This window comes from Fonsecaea nubica (genome assembly GCF_001646965.1).
Source record: "Fonsecaea nubica strain CBS 269.64 chromosome Unknown Scaff100, whole genome shotgun sequence".
NCBI classification, from domain to species: domain Eukaryota; kingdom Fungi; phylum Ascomycota; class Eurotiomycetes; order Chaetothyriales; family Herpotrichiellaceae; genus Fonsecaea; species Fonsecaea nubica.
In genome coordinates this window covers 84,973-99,160 of record NW_019173773.1, presented here as the reverse complement: position 1 = coordinate 99,160, position 14,188 = coordinate 84,973, and the positions used below count along the sequence as shown (strand labels likewise).

At 51.5% G+C, this 14,188-nt stretch overlaps 6 protein-coding genes across 6 annotated transcripts; 2 read left to right on the top strand and 4 right to left on the bottom strand.

Annotated features, from left to right (window-relative positions):
• Positions 1-788: 788 nt before the first annotated feature.
• Positions 789-1,250, bottom strand: AYO20_10005 (hypothetical protein; the record flags this gene model as incomplete). The annotated part of the gene is made up of 2 exons (XM_022648270.1): positions 789-1,028; positions 1,089-1,250. 2 exons carry the CDS (start codon positions 1,248-1,250, stop codon positions 789-791), a joined length of 402 nt encoding a protein of 133 aa, XP_022495789.1.
• A 1,315-nt stretch (positions 1,251-2,565) lies between these two features.
• Positions 2,566-4,161, bottom strand: AYO20_10004 (hypothetical protein; the record flags this gene model as incomplete). The annotated part of the gene is made up of 2 exons (XM_022648269.1): positions 2,566-2,643; positions 2,701-4,161. The coding sequence occupies 2 exons, from the start codon at positions 4,159-4,161 to the stop codon at positions 2,566-2,568; spliced, it is 1,539 nt and encodes a 512-aa protein (XP_022495788.1).
• Positions 4,162-4,485: 324 nt separating this feature from the next.
• Positions 4,486-6,088, bottom strand: AYO20_10003 (peptidyl-prolyl cis-trans isomerase-like 4; the record flags this gene model as incomplete). Its single annotated transcript, XM_022648268.1, has 3 exons — positions 4,486-5,009; positions 5,059-5,954; positions 6,009-6,088. The coding sequence occupies 3 exons, from the start codon at positions 6,086-6,088 to the stop codon at positions 4,486-4,488; spliced, it is 1,500 nt and encodes a 499-aa protein (XP_022495787.1).
• A 2,771-nt stretch (positions 6,089-8,859) lies between these two features.
• Positions 8,860-10,335, top strand: AYO20_10002 (hypothetical protein; the record flags this gene model as incomplete). Its single annotated transcript, XM_022648267.1, has 3 exons — positions 8,860-8,991; positions 9,051-9,161; positions 9,214-10,335. 3 exons carry the CDS (start codon positions 8,860-8,862, stop codon positions 10,333-10,335), a joined length of 1,365 nt encoding a protein of 454 aa, XP_022495786.1.
• Positions 10,336-11,651: 1,316 nt separating this feature from the next.
• On the bottom strand, positions 11,652-12,174 carry AYO20_10001 (hypothetical protein; the record flags this gene model as incomplete). Its single annotated transcript, XM_022648266.1, has 2 exons — positions 11,652-11,979; positions 12,098-12,174. The coding sequence occupies 2 exons, from the start codon at positions 12,172-12,174 to the stop codon at positions 11,652-11,654; spliced, it is 405 nt and encodes a 134-aa protein (XP_022495785.1).
• A 396-nt stretch (positions 12,175-12,570) lies between these two features.
• AYO20_10000 (hypothetical protein) lies at positions 12,571-13,721 on the top strand (the record flags this gene model as incomplete). Its single annotated transcript, XM_022648265.1, has 2 exons — positions 12,571-12,819; positions 12,930-13,721. The coding sequence occupies 2 exons, from the start codon at positions 12,571-12,573 to the stop codon at positions 13,719-13,721; spliced, it is 1,041 nt and encodes a 346-aa protein (XP_022495784.1).
• Between the last annotated feature and the right edge of the window lie 467 nt (positions 13,722-14,188).

The following is a 14,188-nucleotide window of genomic DNA, read 5'->3' as shown; positions in this document are numbered from 1 at the left end:
CGCTCAGGCTCCCGTCCTTCTCCACTCTCACAACTCAAGTGCCTCTCGCTCATTCTGCATCGCTTTCACTTCTTCCGTTGTCGTCCACTGCCCGCTTCGCTCCATATGCTATCTTATCTGTCCAGCTAGTCGATTGGGGTTCCGTCAGAAAGCGAGGTCTAACTTCCTCTCAATCAGATCCTTTTGATAAATGGTGGCGTCTTCCGATCGTAGAGAGAAAAGCCAAGGAAAGTCGTTTCGTTGTGTAGCGCGTTGGAAAGCAAGATTCCGTGATCCTCGTCAGAAAACGCCGGAGATGAAACCGTCAAATGGGGGTGATCCGTGTGAAATCCTGGAGTCATGTTCGTTCAATTTTGCCGCAAGTTTCAGACTGGTCCATATTTCGATTACTCTCCTTCTCTCTCGTGGTCGATGATCCTATTCTCCTGCCTTGCCGGTTTTTGTATCGTGAATAGTCTTGCAGTGGTTGTTCGTCGTGTGAAGGGTCGTGAACGCCAAAAAGGGGCGTCGATGATTCGATGCGTACTGCCAAAAAAAAGGAATCAAAGGCATAGCAGCCTCCGGTGGTATCGTAAACGTGACGGAAAATTGGACTCGGGAAAAAAAAGGGGGAGGATAAACAGAGAAACAACGGGATGCTGAGGGGATGGGGGCTTTCGGAAAAGACTGTCTGTGTGTCGATATTGCCCCGAAGAGGAGCTCAAAAAGCAACGTGCAAAATACGAGGAACAGTACAAGGAAACTTGAGCTGCCGTGCAGTGGTGCAGGATGGGATGATGTTGCCTGCTCTACGCAACCGCGGCAGCGGGGGCCGCGGTGGTAGAGACCTCGGTGGCATCCGCCGCAGGAGCAGCTGCAGGGGCATCAGCAGGAGTTCCATTCGTCACAGCGACCGCCGAACCATTGGTTTCAGTGGTGGAAGTGCAGTCTTTGCTGATATGACCTGGCTGGCCGCACTTGTAGCAGGTCTTGCCTGCCGCGTTCAGCGGTCCACCATTGGGGGCAGTGCAGTCGCGAGAGATGTGGCCCTGAATATATTTTGTCAATACCATGGTCTTGAAGGGCTTGAAGCAAACGGTGAGACTTACGAGTTTGCCACAGGCATAGCATTTCATAGCTTGAGCTTGACAGTCTCGAGCGTAGTGGTTCGGTCCACCGCACTTGTAGCACATAGCAGCCCGGTTGTTGGTAACACCGTAACCCGGGCGGAAGCCACCATAACCCCCACGACCACGAGTGGGTGGTCCCATGTTTGGAGTAGGGCAGTTTCGAGCCAAGTGACCAATCTGGCCACATGAATAGCAGCGACCACCAGCAGGGCCGCCGTTGATGCGGAGAGTCGGGCAATCCGCTTGCACATGTCCCAGGCCTTGACAATGATAGCATTGTTTCGCTGCGGGAAAAAAAAATCACTCTATCAGCACACGGAACTTGGGACAACTGAAAAGCTGGCACTCACTCTCCGTTGTACGTGGCATAGGGCACTGGTTTGATTCGTGGCCTGGTTGCTTGCAGTTGTAGCACAACCTCTCAGAGGAAGTGCAAACTTCTGCATAATGGCCAACATTGCCACACTTGTAGCAGGCGCGTCGGGAAAGGGTCGACATCTTGACTTGTTTTTTTGCTGAATAATTTCCTCAGTCCCTAGAGCAATAGTATTAGAACCCTTCTCTTGTAATTGTGGCATGCGCGACGATAATGGCCTCCACGCGCACGCATGGGACGTCTGTGAGAGGTTCGACGATTTCTAGCACCGATTGGGGACGGGCGGCGACGCATCCAAAAGAAGATCAGAGGACAAGAGCATACCTGCTCAATTGAAACCGCGTTCGAGTATCCCAAGTCCCGCAACCTGCGATCAGACGTTAGCCCGCTGGAAGATGCAAGATCGCGGATAGGTGCAGAAGGGGGGACACGTTCTCGAACTTTGGGAATTGGGTTCAAAGAGGGGCACAAGTGAACAAGCCAGCTTGGAACAAGATGGAACTCGAGGAGACGGTCACTTACAGATGGCGCAACTTCCCACACGACCTTTCCAACGACTTCCAGCCTCCGTAGAACCGTACGACGACCGATCAACACCAACTGGTGACAGAGAAAAAAGAAAGCGACCAGGAAACTGTCCAGAGTCGCAAATCCCGGAATCCACCAGTGCCAAGTGAGCTAGTCCTGAGATGGCTTAGCGCCGTTTGAAGTTTGTGGAGACATTGTTGATTCTGGAGCGTGGCACGTGGTAAGGCTGAAGCGAGAGAATGATAGTGATAGTGATAGGTGATGGTGATGGCGATGGTGATGGGAGTGACCATTGGCTCCCATTCCCTTGGTATATTAGTAGAAAGGTGAACAGGTAATGTGAAACTACAGCACACAATGGAAAATGTCCGCTTGGAGCCGCTGAAGGTGCGCGACCCAATTCAGTCTAGGTACTCGGTATATCGTATCTCTTTTATCATCCCAGCGTGCTTGTTAACTCCCTGTCCGGTACCCGAATGCGGAACTCTGCTATTCTATTCATCCAAAATCATAATCACGTAGCCCTTTTTTCCCTTTGCCGTCTGTATTGGCCTACTCCGATGGGCTTCTTTCGATCACAGCCGGGGCCTTGATCTCTCTTCCTTTCAAGTAGCCGAGGCCCTCACCACCCTAAGAGAAAAGTTAGCTTCATCCCAGGCATATTGTAAAGAAAAGAACGCAACATACATAGCTGATGAGTGGGGACACTTCGACGCCCTTGTCATTGCCCTCGGACACGACTGTAGCCCCTGCAGCCGCCAGCCACCGGGCTCCTTGTTCCATAATGTCTGCTTTGCTGGTATCTGGATTATCTTCCGCTGAGCCACGAGCATTCTTCAATGGCGAGAATTCCTCTTTACGGTCAACTTCGAGGCAGGCAAACTTCTCCATTGGGACAAATGGAAAGACGTCAAACACAAACTGCTCCAACTTGATCCCATTTGGTTTCTCGGGTTTGACGGTCTCGCCTGTCTCGGTGTCCATATAGGGGATTTTCTTCTTCGCAACGTGATGTGGCAACTTGTGTCCCCATTCTTCAATGGCTTCAAAGAACCGGAATGAGTAGTAGTGGTTGACGATGTTGGCAGCTCGGAATTTCAAGCGATCTGAACTGTCCGTGGCTTCGGCCATCTCCTTGTCAATCTCAGAGTACTCGACCACGTCCGGCTTTCCGTTCTTCTCCACAATCAGACCAACCGGTTCGTTTGCTGCCCGCTTTCGCACAACTTTGGTCGCAATGTCGACGTCCTTGGAGGCTGCGAAGCCAATGAAGACTGGATCTGCGACTTTGACCAGGCAGTTGTCTACACAGTAAGCATGGACGTGTTCAATACCACGTTTTCGTTGATCTGCACGAGCTCCGGACAGCACTAGAGCTTGGTAGATGCCACCATTCCCGTCAGGAGCCACAGCAACCTTGGATTTGCTTTCCATAAGAATCTTCCCTTCATTTGAAATGCATGGGAGGACACCCTGCTCGAAGATGACAACGTTCTCCTTGGCCAGACCAAAGTAGTTGTGCTTCTCAAAGAACTTCTCCGTAGGTGCTCGAGTAGGACCACTGGTCATGACATACCAGGGGACAACTGGGTCGGTAGAAGAGCCGGCATGTTGTTTTGCCAGTTGTTGCACCTTCCAGATCCGTTCTGCCTGCATCTGGAACAACGACTTCTTGCTGGGCAGGCCAATGTCAAAGCATCCCTTGGGATCAGAGCTGCCCAGTCTCGTCCCTTGTCCACCCGCCATCAATACCACACCCACTTTGTTCTGTGCAATAAGGGAAAGTCCAGCCTTATACCACTCTTCTTTTTGTTCATCTGGGGCGTCGAGAAGGGAGGCGGTGGCGGATTCGGGGAGGGGATTGATGGAGGTTTCCTGCTGGTCTGAGTCTTTCGGAGGGTGGAGGGCTTTGTCTGCGAGGACATTGATACGATCTGGGTCGAAGTTGGATAGCTGTTCAAACAGAGCAGCTTTCCCCTCCACATCGAGTTCGTCGTAGAAGGCAAGGACATGCTCTTGATTCGCCTTCTCGTATTTCTGACGCAGAGCTTTCAACTCCTCTTCGCCAGGTTCTTGGGCAGGAGCTCCCTGATCCTTGGATGTCAGATGGAGCTTTTCGAGAAGCGTATTCACCATGTTTGCAGCCATCATGAATTGTTGTTGGCGATCGCAATGGAATCTGATCGTGCAGAGGAAGTGGTAGGACAGTGGTGGCTAGAAAGAAAGGTGTTCCTTCGGCGGAAAAAGACTCTCTGTTTCTCACCCCCTTCAAAAGCAGACCAGTTCCCAAACGGGGGTCAACGAAATCAGCTTTGGTTCAGCTGGCTCAGCTGAGCTGCGGCTTCTGGAGAGGGAAGGGAGCGACGTTTAGCGTGGTGAGACGACGAAACGTCAGACAAGGTTTCAAAACATTCTCCGCATCCTTCGCCGTCACCAAATCATCTCAGCCTCGCGGTGACGTATGACAAGGTTTCAATCAAAGAGATATACGATGCATAACCGCGATACAATCCAATCACCAGCCAAGTTTACGGCGACTTGGTACACTATTACGCGTAGTTGATGCTTAGGATCCTGAGAGTAGTAGTTGTTGTACAGCATAAATGAGCTCTCCTGCTTTTCCACCTTAGCGGTCTCTGTCCCTCCAGGGGCCCGAGCGATACGACTGTCCTCGCCGTGGTCTGTCCCGGTCAACATCTCTGTCTCTGTCACGATAATGACCTCTTTCCCCACGATCTCTGTGGTCGCGTCTATCCTGATCTTTAGGTCGGTACTCGTCTCGTCTGGAATCCTTCCCGTCATGTCGCGGGCTTCTACTTCTGCTCCGAGATCTTCGAGGCTCCTCCTCTCGCCGAGACTCTTTGTTTCGGCGGATGTCCTCTTTGTCAAATACCATTCTGTAGTTGCCGCCACTTTGTCCACGTCCGTCGTCCTCACGGTAATGCCGACGCTTCTCAAGACTCGCAATCCCACCGAACCCCCCGGATTGTCTCGCCCTCTTCGAGTTCGTTGCGTCTCTCCAGGTATCAGATAACTTAGAAACACTCTGTGAGAAGTCCACGTGGATGCGGTGGTCGTCGATGAGCACGCCTTGCATCTTGAAGTAGGCTTGCTCACAGTCCTTTTGATTCTCAAACTCAATAAAGGCATACTGTAGGCTGTCACCAGTGCGTTTATCCCTGATGACCTCGCAAGAGAGGATTTTGCCAAATCGACTGAAGATCAACTCGAGATCTTCGTCGTTTGTGACGGGATTCAATTTGCAAACGAAAAGAACATTCTCCGGAGGCTTGACCTCGGCAAAAGGGAGGTCACCAACCATTTCGAGAGTCAGAGCCTGTGCTCTTGCCTCTCGTTCTCTTCGTAGTTTCTCTAGGGCCACTTCGTCCACTTCTTCATCCAATTCTTCATCATCCGCGATCATAACAGTGGCCAATTGTGCCTTGGTCGGCGCAGGACTTGAGTCGGGCACAACCAACCCTGGTGGGTCGTCGTATGGGTCTTCTAATATAATGGTGTGCCGGATGCGGATGTCCTTGAGAGGTCTACCGTTGGAATCAGTGAAGGCATTGTTGATCTTGTCCAGAGTGTCGAAGCCTTCGACTACCATGCCAAAAGGGGCGGCCTTCCCGTCCAAGTAATCAATGTCATCTCCGAGGGTAATGATGAACTGGCTGCCAGCGAGTCGCTCATCGGAATCGTGTGGCGAGGGCACTGTTGCCATACTGACTGTCCCACGCTGGGAATGTTTCAGCTTGGGGTCGATTTTGACCGTAAAGCTCTTCTTTGATGGGCCCGATAGCAAGCCCCAGATAGAACTACCACCGTCACTTTCGGGCGAATCTGGACCGAGTGGATCTCCAGTCTGACAACTAAAGCCCTTCTGGACGCTGTGAAACGGGGAGAAGTTGTAATACTTGATTTTGCAAAGTTTTAAAAAACTGAATCACCGGTTAGTGCACTGACAGCAACGACATCGCAGAGATGGGCCTTACTTCTCACAGCATCTGGGTGCATTGTCAACCAAGAGGTCGATGACAACCTCGCCGAGAGATGTCTCCAGTATCACACTCATGGCGAAGACTCTAGCGATGATTCGAGATGCACCTTGAGGCACTCACTTCTGTGGGGCGTGCGTGTGGTCACTGACGCGGTAATAGCGATTGTCACGAGGCAATTGTTGCGATCATATGATGTGCGATGAAGTCGTAGACTGATTGGCAAGGGGATGGAGGGTGCTGAAGACGTGCTTTGAAGCCATGAGTTGCTTTGAATTGACCATCCGTCGAGTCCCATCCAAGGAAAAATTGAAATGACAATGTCATCTCTGTGTCATTTGAAATCCGCAGCCAAGGCGGTTCCTTGCGCCCTGCGGCCCATTTTGGGCTTTCCGAACCCTTTACACGCCATCCTCACCATCGCCTCCCTTCATCAATATCTCGTCCAGCTCACGGTTCTTCTTCCTGTTCATCCTGACCTACCTCCCCGATACCCTGCTCATTACACAAGTCCTGCCGCTATCTGAAAACGACATTCGTCTTAGACCAAAGATGGGCTGAACTGAGGCTTAGTACCTACGCTTCCGCTCCTCTGCGCAAATACTCCCATCACGACCCTGGGTTGGCCTTCTGGACATCTGATCCTGGTGTACATTGTCCCCCTTGAGGATCCAACAGGCTATCTGTCCAACTAGGTCCTCTCACATGTCAGCACCACTGTGGAGGCCGAGTTTGTTCGACCACTCGCTCTCCCTTAGTCGTTCTGATAGCAACTTTAATGCAGGATGTTTTTGAATTGACGAAAAAGTACTCTGTACACGACTTTTGGTCATGCAACTATCCATCCCTTCTCTTCTCCTATGCACAGTCATACAAAAATCCCCCGATTCTGTCACGAACCGCCTTCCTTCTCGGCTTCCACCCGCTTCGATGACAGGTCCAGCGGCCCTGCCCTGGGCTGGCTATCAACCCTCGTTTGGGCTGCAACCAGCACTGCTCTGCACTACATGAGTCTGCACAGAGGGAGGCTGCGATCTCACCTGGCTGATCTTCAAATGTCAGCTGATGGAGATTTATTTTCCGCATCTACCCAGAACCTGACAACCCCAGACGGCACTGTGCTGATATGCTCTTTGCACCATCAAATCGTGATGTCCTATAACAATAGTACTTAGTGCTGCGCCCTGCACTATCTGGTCACCTTGAGGATGATAGCACTTTTAGGGTCGTCTTCGGCACCACCTCCTGTTGTGCGCACACCTTGTGGAGGGGTCTTCCTGGAAAGCCTCTCACAAAAGTGTGGTGGCGGTTCTGGCCTCGTTGAGGCTCCATCCTGGTATCGATGCGCCTTTGTGTCACCAAGAGGCACCTGAAACTCAGTCTCTGATTTGTCAGATTGCTCTGCACGCTGGGCTTCTGAAGAATGAGGTCAACCTTTTGACATCTTGTGCAACCAAGATATTCTGTGATGTTCCGCAGGCTTTGTGCAGCTCTTGTCCAGGGGCTAACATTGGCCACAGAGTTCACTCCGATTCAGGAGGCCTCCTCCTAGTGACATGCACCACTGCTACCCTTTGTCATGTGCATCAACCTTTTTGCAGGCTTAGCGCCTGGGCCTATCCCGTAACCGGCTGGCCTTTTTAAGTCAGGAGAGCCTTTATGGACTCAGTAAGGCCCTACGGAAAGTTATCTATTCTCTGCGGACTGTCTGCGGTCAAAGGCTCAGTCGACTACTAGATGGCAAGGCTGTGCAATTGGTGGCCAATCTTCATCGATATCAGAATTTGGAAAGTTTCCGCAAAATACTTGGCCCCCCGTCCCCCTAACCATGGCCCAATTTTCAAAGGGGATTACCAGCTGTGAGTTTGCTCAGGTGCAGATGATGCATATGCCACGTTTCTCCAGGGGCTTGTGGCCAATCAAAGCAGAGACATCTTGAGAGCAAACAGTATCCAGCCTCTGTCTCTTGTTGAGGTTAGGACCGACAACACAGGATGATTTCCATCCCACCCTCTGCAAAGCATGTCCGCACGAAGATGCGTAACCCACAACCCACCAGATGTGGCTCAAAGAGGTTGCAGGGTTGTCTTGTTTCCCCACATGGAACCTGTCGACGCTAGATCCAGAACCAATGCTACCTGCACTCATTGCTCAAGTACAGTTTGCAGGTTGGTCTCTGGAGCATCATGATGTTTTGATTGGCCTGGTGCGTCGGATTTGTTTCACAGCTGATATGGCAGGCGCTCCATCAGTTGGTCGATGACTGGTCAGCCCATGTTATGCCCGCTGAATCATGTTGTCGCAGTGGACCAAGCATCATGGTCACACCATCGGATGCCTGCAGCATGGCCGTTACAAGGGAATCTTAGATCAGGTTTCAAAGGCCAACTCCGGAGGCGTGACTTGATCTAGGCGTACGTTGGGAGAGCAGCAAATCTTTTTCAGATTGACGTCGATCATGATATGACATACCTCCTCGATCTGGCTCCAGCAACAAAGTTGAAGCTTGTCCATCTCTTTTCCTATTGGAGTATGCCCTTGAAAATGTCACTATCAACCTGATCCTGGCTCTCTTCTGTTCTTTCTCAACATCTCATTGCTCAGAATAAGCTCTGGGCCACTCCAAGGTCCGAGACTGTCGTTAGAGAGCTTGCTTCAGGACTGGTCGTGGTCGAAGCCGAAGGATTCAAGGCTCTTGCTTGCTTCTGCCCACTCTTATTTTCAACAGCACCATGGTGAGGAAAACCCCGGACGTTGCAATTCTTCCTATTGACAGAAGTCCTAGATCTCAACACGATCACTGTACCCAGACTTCGAGTTCTTCAGACGCAATGAGAGAGGCCCACATATGGCCCTGAGCCAGAGTTCTCACATCAATGATCAATATGAGACGGGAGGTCACCTCAGTAGCCGCACTACACCCACGTCTGAACCGGACAGCAGAGCATCGAGCGGCTCTAGAAAACGTGTTCCAGTTGCTGTACGTATTGAAACGCTCGTCGGGCTATATCCAACGTATCGCTTGCTCACATATTGCAGTGCGAGAGATGCCGGAAACGCAAAATCAAATGCAGCGGCAACGAAGGTGATAGACAAGCATGTGCAAACTGCAAGAACTCGGGGCTGGAGGACTCGTGTCGCTTTCTACGGGTGAGCTTTTGTTCTCCAATCCAACCATGCACACTAACCTGACAAAATGCAGGTCTCCTCGGTAGATCCTAGCCAATATGGCTTTCGGGGATGGCACGGGCCTCCACGGTATTCACCATATTCCCTTCCTACGCACCATCGTCTGAATTACGTCTCGATGCCCTCGAGATGTAGCCCACAAAGCAGTCTGCAATATCATGCTGTCCCCAATGGCATTGACTATGGTGGATACACTAATCAAAGTTCAAATGTTGACTGGGGAAGAGCACAATACGTCGGACCCTACTCGCCATACCCAGATGACGAAGAATCCAGTCCTTACACGACCCAGCCACCTCCATACATTCTTCCAAACACGGATCCAATGTCAACAAACAACGCTTACTATGTCCATGGTCATGGGGTTCGACCACATCCTGGCGCGCTTTGGCCAGAGACCCAGCAATATGTCCCTCAGCCCAATTCTCAGGCAAGTGGCACATCCTATACAATGCCCAACGAAGCGCCTCAATCGTTCCAGACAATGGGGGCTGGTGGAAATCTGCCATCAGACCGCATCCTGCCCCAACCAATCAATGCACGCAGCTACATTCCTACACCAGCCAGTTCAGTCGATCTGCCGGTTTCTGCTGCAAGTCAACGCAGCCAAACCTACTGGAACGGTGATGGTGTTACATCTGTTCAGCAGGTCTCAACCCCAGTAGAACCAAGTGGAGGTCAAGAACAACACAATTCCAGGGAGAACATCCCCTACCGAGTTCAGGACATGACATACGGCCAGATGAGTTTGGGCGACGTGCTCTCTGCGACGTCAGTGGCATCCGGCGAGCAGCTTGCCGTCAATGAAGCCCAGCCCGCAGTAGTAACGTCGGCCCCGACGGACGACACTCTCTCACAACATTCGCCTTTGGGTGCGGTCTCTCACCAAACCTTGAAGTCCACGGTGGCGGATCATGCTGTGGCATACGGATACAAAGGCTCAGTTGATGGGCACAACTCACAACCCATGAGAGCTGCCAATCAGTCCTTTCCTGGTTCATTCTATGGACGAGCCCTAGTCTCACAGCAAGAACCTGGCGCACATGACTGCAGTCCAGACTTTTCTGGTTGTCGGACGGCTGAGTCGACTCGCACCACAGCCATTTCGCTCAGCAATACCTCTTCAAAATACTGACAACGGCCTCTTGGTGCTTGTGATACCGTCCTCTCTACACGTGTCCTCACAAGCGGCAATCCCCGTCTAATACCTGTGTTGTACTATTTCCAAAAAATGTTGCTCGGCCTTCGTGTTTGCGTTCCATTCTGTTTTTTGTATACTGCAATGTTGTACGAACCACATAAACCTAATAAGCGACAGGAGGGTTTACCCATGCCACAGAAAAGAGCACGGGACTGCACCACGGCAAGGGCATTTGGCACTGCATTTCGGGCTATCATGGCGGCGGCGGCGGCAAGTAATATCACCTCCTTGTTTTCTTTTGGTTCTTGATCTTACCGCGTGATTTTGGAAAAGGAGGAAACGGAGGAGGAGAAAGCACCGAGACCAAAAGTTTGTATGGGAAGGGTCATCGATTCAAATTGACATACAATGTTCGAGCTGGTGGTCTCGTCCCGGTAAGAATGAAGGATATGGATGGGGTTGGAAGAGGGAAGGAAAAGTATGCGATCTCGCAAAGGAAGGTTTCATGTATGAGTGCTCCTCCTCCCAGATGTGTACGTTATGCCCACCAACCACGGGCGGCGGGGTTTGAGATAATATTCGTTTCTGCTGCGTGCGCTGCGCGCATGCAAAGAAAGACCGGAGTCCGTCGAGGTCCAGTCGTTTAGGGGATTGGGAAGCAGAGTAGAAGAGAACCAATAGGGGAGCACGAACCATGTACCATCATTACCACTCACGCAATGCTGCCCTTACCTCGCTGTCTCCCTGGTTTGCTTGGTGTTCCTGATTTACCTCACACGGGCTCAATGAGAGCAAGATGGTCATGTTGTGTATTACAATGTACGAACAGAATTCACGCACGCAGCGGGTTGGGAGTGGCATAGCCTGACGATGACTCGTGTTGGTGTGTGTGTCTCTTTTTGCATTTCACAGTGTTTTGATATTCATTTCAATTGCAGTGTCGATCTCTCTCGTTGCGCCATATTGCCCCCCATTCCGCAAACTCGTTCGATGCAGAAAAAGGTTTCCCCTCCCCTCGACCTTTCAAGATGGCGCGCGATTGATGTGGGCGGCTCTGTCCTTTTTCTCTGGAAATGGGCGTTAACATTCTCCATGTTTTTCTTTTTCACAGCTGCCCGCCCCGTCAAATCTGCTTTCAAAAGGGCAAAAAAATGGTACGCCAGGCTTGGATTTCTCATTTGCCCTTCTTCTGGTACATGAAACAAGCACAGGCGCGACCATTGCCTTTTCTCGATCCGGCTCAACAGTCCACATCCACCACCACCACCACCACCACCACCACAACCTCTCCTCCTGAGACGACCTCACGTTTATTTGCTCTTGTCCTTCTTCGCGCCCTTTGTCTTGGCCGTGCCTCGGAACTCCTTTGACCGGTTCTTGCGCTGCTTGCGTTGCTGTCTGCTGGCCTTTTCGATCTTGGTAGCGTGACCCACTCTGACCAATCTGTAGTGCGGCTCGAATTTCTTCATGGCCTCGACCGAGTCGTAGATGAGGGCGAAGCCGGTGGACTTGCCGCCACCGTACTGCGTCCGCATGCCGAACACGTTGATCTGGTCCTTGTTGGATTTGTACACTTCGGCCAGTTTGGCGCGGAGGTCGTCTTTGGAGACGTTGGGCCGGTTGGGGTGTAGGACGTCACTGCGATGGAGGGAAAAAAAGCAAACACATGTCAGTTTTCAGATTCTCTATTTTTTGGGTAGAGATTTCCATTGCGCAATCGGGTTGGGAGACGGGGGAGGAGAGGTTGCGCTCTTACAGGACCATCTGCTTCCGCGACAGAAGTCGGTTGGTGATGAACTTGCGAGTTCGGATGGTGACCGGTGAGTCGGCCATGATTGCGATTCTTTGCGGTGGTCTATTCGACGGGGGGATCGCAATCGAGACAGTGATGGGATGGAACTGTCGAGCTGGTCGAAAAGAATTTGGTTGACACTCGAATTGACTGCAGTTGTGGAAGGGCTGCGGTGTCGAGCAAAGATTCGCTCCCTCCCGCGAAAATTGTGGGCTTGGCATTTCGAAATCTTGGCGCTTTGCGCGCTACTCCGTATAAGGCTAGTGGCTTTTCACCACATATCTCCAACTCCGACTCCTTTGCAATTTCTGTCGTTGTCTTGATGCGTGAAGACACAACGCATGTTGGGTCATGCTCCTTTCCATGTCTGATACTCGGGCATCTCTGCTCTTGATATTGCACACAACGTACCTCTCACAATCTTGGTGACTGTCAAGATGGACATTGCTCGGGCTGGAGTAGAGCCGATCGTGGTCAAATTCTATCGGCAGTACATGCAGCAGATCAATGATGTGACTTATCCTCCTGGCACGCTCCTGGTCAACCCGGATGTGCAGGACTGCTTGTATCGGTACTTCTTCGATGCTAGCCAGAACAAATACTTGCCTCCCCCGTGGTATCAGGTCCGGATACTGCGGCGTCTGATTGAAGAGATTGAAAACTCTTGCAAGGATCCTGAAGAAGATGTAGGCTGAAACCTCGGAGGCGCAGCCATTGACAACGACCATCCCCTTCCTACATCCTTGTCATTCTCCCTTCCCAAAGCTTGAACCACTCACGTCTAATTACGCTGCAGCAAGTCTCGGATCATCTGATGGAGCACATGGGCTACCTGTCCAGTCTTCCTCACGGGGACCAGACAGACGAGGCACAGCAATCGCGTGTCCACTCATACTATCCTCCTCTTTCCCTTGACGCCCGAGGAGTACGACCAATCCTCATCAATGAAGCGAGCAATCTCCTTTCGAGAGGCAGCAATGTTGGGCTTCGTACGTGGGAGGCTGCACTGCACCTAGCGTGGTATCTCTTTACTCAGCGGCCAGACATCGTAAGCAACAAGCACGTCCTCGAACTAGGCGCTGGAACTGGATTTCTTTCTTTGCTATGCGCAATCCACCTCCAGGCGTTGTCTGTGCTGGCCACCGATGGCTTGGGGCTCGTCTGTGAGAAACTGGAGAACAATGTCCTGCTGAATAAGGAGAACGGAACGCTTGACGGGTGCACATCACCAGAAGTTCTCCAATTGGACTGGACGGATCAGCCAGCAATTGCTGAGTTACTGAGTAAAGCTGAGAAGTCAGCCACGCGCTATGATCTCGTCATTGGCGCCGACGTTACCTACCACCCCGACATCCTACGTCCACTGGCCGAGCTGCTGAGCATCCTCAAAGCCCGCTTCCCGGACGTCGTCATCCTCATTTCTGCCGCCATTCGAAGCGACACGTTCTCACAGTTCGCGGCCATCTGTCGAGACGATCTCAAGTTTACAGTGCGCGAAGTACCATGTAAGATTCCGGATGGGTTGCGGTACTGTGGGTTTTTCCACTCGGTCGCCACCGAGATCAAAATCGTCTCACTCGAGCGATGACAGCGAGATGGTTTACAGCAAGTAAAAGCGACGTCATTGTCACTGCTGCAGTCAGTCGACATTCTCATCCTCATGCGTGGATCTCATCCTCATGCGTGGATCGCGTTTAATAAATTCGGATCTATCTCTCTCATTTAATGCCCAATTCTCTCCTCATTGGTCTCACCATCAAAACCCCTGACTTCCATGTTACATCACGACCTGATTGATGCCGCCTTTAAGAATCTTGCGATATCGCCGGCTACACGACACAGCTAGCGAGTCTTCAGAAACCGCCTCCTTGAACCACAAGTGCTTTGACAACCCCCCCTCCCCTCAACCGTGTGGTCATCAAACTGCCCTATTAGGACTAGTGCAGCCTCGACCTTCCTCTTCACTATGCTCGTGAGATGATTAATACATACGTCCATCCTGGCCGATTCCTGGCCAGCCAAATAGGTAGGTACTTAGAGACCCACTCGAGTATC